This window comes from Nematolebias whitei, chromosome 1 (genome assembly GCF_014905685.2).
Source record: "Nematolebias whitei isolate Nwh7 chromosome 1, NemWhi1, whole genome shotgun sequence".
Classification (NCBI taxonomy): Eukaryota; Metazoa; Chordata; class Actinopteri; order Cyprinodontiformes; family Rivulidae; genus Nematolebias; species Nematolebias whitei.
The window spans coordinates 47,477,918-47,484,832 of record NC_056498.1 but is presented as its reverse complement, the minus strand read 5'-3'; the positions used below and the strand labels follow the sequence as shown (position 1 = coordinate 47,484,832).

Here is a 6,915-nt window from a genome sequence, read left to right as displayed (position 1 = left end):
AAAATGTGATCTAAACGTTAAAAGACCAAAACTGTTGCTCAAAGCTAAAACTAGCAATACTGTAGCTAAAAGCTAAAAATAGCAGAAGTGTAGCTCATTGCTAAAAGTAGCAAATACAGGTACCTAAATTTTGCTAAATAGGAGCTAAAAGCTCCAAACAGAGCCTTAACATAGTTAAGGCACATTTTAAAGAGAACAGTGTTTTTACAGTAGTCCCTCTCTACTTCACAGCTCGTTTATCGTGGACTCGCTCTATCGCGGTTTTTCAAAATAAGATTGAACATGACACACAGTTGGCTGATTGTTGGATGAGCTGCACAATCGGCATGGATTTTTTAAATTTAAAATAAATTATTTTAAATGATTTAGCGCCTGTGTGCAGCCCACAGCTGTGGGAGAAGCTTCCTCCTGCAGCTGATCAACTGATCTCCGTGCAGAGCAGAGAAGTGGGCGTGGCCGAGAGCGCAGCAGAGGCAGGGACCTGAAATCATGTCATTCTTTGTTCTTTTAGAGTGTTTAGATTTAGATACATTGCTTAGAATTTGCAAGAGTGCGATAAGGGTTTAAAACACCTTTTTATATATATATATATATATATATATACAGTAAACTACTACTTACTATTGTACTACTATTCCTATTTCACGTTTTTTTACTTATCGTGGGGCTTCAGGGTACGGATTGTAAAGGGAAACAAAGATCTCTGCTCCACTCCTGCCCGGATCGTTTGCTCGGAAGGAACACACGTTTATGTCAGAATTCAACGGCCATCTTTATTTATAGACTTCAAAATGTGTGAACAAGAGAGAATTGTTTTATATTTCCTGAATTCAGAGGCCGTCTGTACAATTCTGAGGTGCTCAAGTCTGTTCCCACATTTATAAACTGGTTTTCTCCACCCAGTGATATTTCCTGTTTTCAGTTCCTGTCCAGTAAACACCTTAGACCCTCTGAAGTCCCTGTCCAATCAACCAGGTACACATTAGGTGTCCTCTCTTTCCACTGAATCTGTGACACCTTACAAGCACCAATCTTATATAATCTTACAAAGACTGTGACATTCTGATTATCCCCTTGGCAACCTGTTACATTATCAAGTCTTTAGATTGCTCCACTAAGAGCCAGGGTCGCTCTGACCTATTAAGCTACTCTCTTACGCATTATTAATTATTTTTTGATCCCCACCAACACTCAAATGATGTGAACTATAATTTAATTTCAGTTACCTGAGCAAGAACCTTTTTGATGTTTTGTTTGTCATTAAAGGCCTCATTAGAAATAAGTAACTATTTTCCCACTGACAGCTGAAAGTGTCATGGTTTGATTTTAAAGTTAGCATTCCTTGAAAATATATTATTTATCGACTTATGGCCACATCTAACAGAAATTCTAGCCATCTTTATATGTCCTATTTTCCATAATTTATAATTAAACCGTATATTCACCAATCCATATTATGTTGTTTTCCACCATTTATCATCAAAAGTTATTTTATTCCCAACAGGATCTCCCGTGATAAACGAGGGACTACTGTATAAGAAATTGAAAAGATCTCAGTGTATTTCTATAGGATTTTTTCCTATGAATAAAATTAAATACGTATCAAAGTTACAAACACTAAAGGTCATAACTATTCCCAATTGAAACGGGAGTACTGCAAAGTGTCAGCCCTCCAGATGAGTTGACCCTTTTTAGATGAATTAATTAGTGTTTAATATTAGCTAATGTAGCGTTCCTTCGCACAGGTCATTTGTGGGAATATAATAAGCCTGGAAAAACATGAAAACAACCAGGCCCTCGTTTAGCTAGCTATTAGCCTAGCCTGTATGAAAACCTCTTCCCTTTTCTCCATTCAATGATTGATATTGCATCTGATAAGATATTGATAACTATTTGGCAGAAAATCATTTTAAAAATGCTAAATGTATCTCGTTTAGCCCGCTGCGCAGTGCCTTGTAAGGAAAGCCGTCTGCATCACGGCCCCGTGAGCCATGGTTTATTGATGGTGCTGAGATGTTTGCCTGTAGTTGAGACTGTGACGCAGACACTGATCGTTCAGTTCCCATGGTTGCCCCAACCTAGACGCAGCGGCCATAGCTCACCAAAGGAAGTCTGCTGATGAAATCATCAGATCCGCCACCTTCCCCGCTGCCCATGCTCCCTCTCCGGACGACAACTCGCAGAGTGAGGTTGACTGCTGGCCCCGCTCCCTCGCTGTGTTAGGTACAGTAGGCCGCTGATGGGTGTTTGCACTTCTTCCTGCCGGTGAAACGGGACTCACCACAAACCAGCTCTGCTTTTTTTTTTTTTTCTTACCTCGAGCTGCTCCACCGGCTTGACTGCATCCCCGCTTTACTCCGAGCTCACGCCGTTATTCGGACACCACGGTGTTCGCCGCCTAAGTTTGCTTCGAGCCAAAGCGTCGTTGGGTTTCTGTTGCCGCCATGTTGTTTTCTGCTTGAGGTAGCGCCATTTTTGCTTTCTTTTTTTACATGACGGGCGCTTCGGCTACGCGCAACAATATCACAAATGACTTGGACAGAGATAACTGAGACCGACTTCAAACTGTTTTGTTTGTCTGTCGCACATTTTTCTGTATTCGACATCCACAAAATCTTTGACATGAATGATGATGTGTTATCAACTGTCATGTCTGCGTGGCCAAATATTCCAGTAAGTCCTTCTGTTCGTCTGTCTCGTCAGCTCTGTCTCAGATTTGTGTTAAAACTGCCCACCTCATCGTTTATTATCTCACATCCCCACAGCCAAAACCACGTGTTTCGTTTCCCCCCCTACGTCCCGTTGTTTGGTATACGTCAAGCATGCTTTCCTTCAGGTGCGCGTGAACGTGCGTTTTGTGTAACTTTGTTTTCCCGTTTGACACCCAAAGGTTCAGAGGGGAGGAGGAGATCTAGAGAAGATGAGGAGGAAGAGGCTTTGAAAAGAAAGCAACTTCAGGAAGAACATCTCAGTAAGGTCAGTCAGGGGACAATCATTATCCCCTCACCAGGGCCAATGTTGGATAAAAATATCCTTGCATTATCTGCTTGCTTAAAAGGAGCTCACACGACGACTGAAGATTTTTCAACCCAGTTTACTTGCAAGGGCAGACGGTCACAAAACAGGCTTATACATATGTTCAAAGTGACATGCTTAAAGCCCCGTCATGAGAATCTGCAACGGGCGGTGTACAGGAAGTGTTTTTATAATCCTTATCAGCACGATGACCTCGGCCTCTCAGGCTCTGAGGCATCAGGTGCTTGCAGGCTCTTCTTTGAGAGAGAAAAAGATCTCTGTCCTCACACACATATGGTTCATCGTTAATTTAACATTAGCAGTGATGCATATCCATAAACCTTAATCTAAATTCCCCTGACGGAGCCGCCTCCAGAACCTGCAGAACATTGTCAAAGAGGTGGTCAAATGGAGGCAGCTGATAATCTTGGGGTTCCACCACAAAACCAAAAGTAATAAGAGAATTTTAGGAGTTGTGTTATGCTGTGATGGGGAGTAGAGTCAGTATTTCACTGGGCTGCAACTGCTGGTGGCTAGTTGGCAAATGGCATTATCAAGGGGAGTCTTGAAATGTTCACAGGATTCTTCACAACAACGAAGTCACAAAGGTTTGCAGTTTTACATCATCCATCCAAACATACCATACCACTTTATTTATAAAGAACTTACAAACAGCAACAAGGCCGATCAAAGTTCTGCAAAACAAAACAAGCAAAGGACACACGATAAAATACATAGATTCAAATAGGTAAAGATAAGAACTAAACAGTCGGGAATAAAAGTGAGTTTTTAAATGAGATTTAAAAACAGTGAGAGAGGGAGCCTGTCTGACGTGCAGTGATAACTTGTTCCACAGTCTTGTGCAACAGAGAAGGTTCTGTCACCTCTGAGCTTAAAACAAGTATCTGGAACCAATAAAAGCATCTGGTCTGCTGACCTCAGAGAGCGCTGTGGGACATATGGCTGCAGCAGATCAGCGAGATAAAAGGGGGCAGAGCTGTTCAGAGATTTAAAAACATACAGAAGGGTTTTAAAAGTGAACCAGGAGCAAGTGACGGGAGGCCAGAACCGGAGAAATGTGCTCTCTTTTGCCTGTACCAGTTAAAAATTGGGCTGCGGCATCTTGAACCAGTTGTAATCGAGCAGTGGAGGTCTGACTGATTCCACAAAGAAGACAATTGCAGTAAACAAGCCTGGATGTTATGAAAGCATGGATTACTGTCTCAAGGTAACGTCCATCATCTGTCACTTGTTCCAGAGAAAGCAGCATGAGATTAGAGGTTCAGATATTACCCACTTCTTCCAGCTCTTCTGGGAGGACTCTAAGGTGTTCCCAGGCCAACCGAGAGACATAGTCTCTCCAGCGTGTCCTGAGTCTTCTTGGAGGTCTCCTCCCAGTTGGACATGTCTGGACACCTCCCTAATCCATGGTCCATCCTTACCAGATGTCTGAACCACCTCAACTGGCTCCTCTGACTGTGGAGGAGCAGCGGTTCTACTCCGAGTCTCTCCTGATAACTGAACTTCTCACCTCATCTCTAAGGAAGAGTCCAGCTACCCTGCAGAGGAAACTCATTTAGACCGCCTGTATCCACGATCTTGGGTTTTGTCGCTACAATGAGCTCATGACCATAGATGAGGGTAGGAACGTAGACTGACCAGTACACGGAGCTTCTTCTTGCAACTCAGCTTTTTCATCACCACAACGGACCGGCGCAGAGTCCACAATACTGCAGGAGCTGCACTGATCCGTCAGTCCATCTCACGCCTCATTCTTCCCTCACTCAAGATACTTGAACTCCTCAACCCGGAGATCGCAGCCTTGATGCTTAAATGTCAACAACTTGATTTCTGTAAATTGTAGTGGTGCAGCTCTGGTTTGACACGGAAGATCTCCGTCAGAAAATAATAAATGTTGTTTTTCTTTCGGCTGCTCCCTCCTGCAGGGGTGACCACAGCGAGCGAACTCGCGTGAAAGATTTAGCAACTGGGAATTTTAGGGAATTTTCATTTGATGTAGGCCTACTTTAACGTCTTTATTTTACATTTATTTCTACCAGCTAAAACCAGCGCAGCCTACTTTACTTATCAAAGCTTGTTTTTTAATCTCTCATTCAATAAACAAAATACAAATAATGTTGTCAAGCTAGGGGTGGCTACTTGGGTGTGGGGTGGGGGGACACCACAGCGCTTCTCCTAGTTTACTTGCCTTGGCAAGGCGCACATATCTACCATGATTTTTGTAGACGGAGGGCGGCTCAGCGTGAGACAAACGGAGGTAGCTTCCTGTAGCTACTTAGCTAGCGCGTCTTTATTGTGCGCCGATAGCTTTGCGCTACATCAGTGCCGGCAGCTGTCGACACAGTTGTCAGTTCAGATTGCAGGGCGCTCAGTTCTGTTGACAGGGCGGGGCGCCCTGCTTGTATGACGGTAGGGGAAACCTCACCAAATTTATATTCCATGCCCATCACCAAAAATACAGTACGACTGTCATAAAAATGTGCTAGAACTGCATAAAATGTCTAGAGTTTGTATGATTCGTCTTTGTAAACTAACAGAAAATGTTTGACGCTTTTGCAGATTCAGTCTGGTTTAGGTAAACTCATTCTGAAGGAGGAAATGGAAAAGGAGCAGATTAGGGAGCGACACGCTCGTAGCCTCTCCGCTCAACGCTACGATCCCAAAACGAGCAACTGCGATGCAGGTAAAGCCGCTTCCTCAGCGGATTTACTCTTGATTTGTCAGCGACGTGCATCGCAACACCTGTACTGTGCATCCTGCCGTTTATCAGCCAGACCTTGAATCTCTTACTCTGCTTGAATAAACAGACTTAGCTCAACATCCTGATCCTTCTTTCAGATCGAACATCTCCAACCAAGACCAACTCTTTGCCGGGGTACAGACGGAACGGGTTACATCGGGTGAGAGCAGACGGGAAGAACAAAAGTCCAAAATGAAAGCAGCGCTAACTCTTAAACCGCTCAATCATAAAACCATGTTTGTCTGAAATCAGCAAGCAAATGCATGTTAATGTGCTGTTGTCTCTGTTCCTTCAGCCTCAGTCAACAGATTTCACCCAGTACAACAGCTATGGTGACATGTGTGGGGGAGGCCGAGGTGAGAGCTTCGATCCAAACCTAGCTGCCAAACCAATCTCTTGTCAGCTTCACCAGAGCTGGTCAGCGTCAGAACTGGCTTGCTGTATGCACAGAGACAGATACATTTGATTTTCGTGAACAAAAACAAAGCAGTTGTGTAGATAGCAGTCTGGCAGGGGACCCGACAGCAAACCATTAACTGTGAGTCTCATTTTCTGTCCCATTTTGTCCTGCAGAGTTTCAGGTATGTCTCTCATCTGCTTCTTCACGTGGCATGCCTCCTCATCCTGCATCAAAAACACGCTTGGTTGCAAGAGACGCCTTCCCCTGAATGCCCCTGAATCGCCCACGCTTGCCTCTTGCTTGCGCCACTGTTGGATAAACGTCAACCACAGGGCACGTTGTGCTGTTTGTAAAAAGACTAGTAGGAGCGAGCATGCAGTGCCCCGTAGCCGAACCTGTGGTCGACCATTTCCTCGTGTCCTGTTCTGCGTGTTGCTCATCGGTGTGATGACTCAAGCTGTGTTTTATGAAAACATGATTCAAATTTAAATTCAGCACGTGAAAAGTAACCACAACCAGAGAAAACTGCATTTTCTGCAGGAAAAAAAAAAACAGTGTGAATGCCGAGTGCCGAATTACTCTGCTGAAATTTATTCAGAATAATTTGTTGAAGTTAAAAACAAGCGGAACAGAAGCTAAAATCAGCTAAACTATAGCTAAACACTCATTTTAGCAAAACCATGACTGTCAGCTAAAATGAGCATAACCCTTGCTTAAAGGTAGTATCAGCTAAACCATT

General features: G+C 43.7%; 1 protein-coding gene across 1 annotated transcript in view; it reads left to right on the top strand.

Moving 5' to 3' along the window:
- LOC119422963 (actin-binding LIM protein 1) overlaps positions 1-6,915 on the top strand; it is a 22,739-nt gene that overhangs the window by 10,509 nt on the left and 5,315 nt on the right. The window contains exons 8-12 of the mRNA XM_037690411.1: positions 2,891-2,976; positions 5,596-5,719; positions 5,875-5,936; positions 6,072-6,132; positions 6,350-6,357. Coding sequence (XP_037546339.1) covers positions 2,891-2,976; positions 5,596-5,719; positions 5,875-5,936; positions 6,072-6,132; positions 6,350-6,357 — 341 coding nt within the window. The remainder of the gene's footprint in view (positions 1-2,890; positions 2,977-5,595; positions 5,720-5,874; positions 5,937-6,071; positions 6,133-6,349; positions 6,358-6,915) is intronic.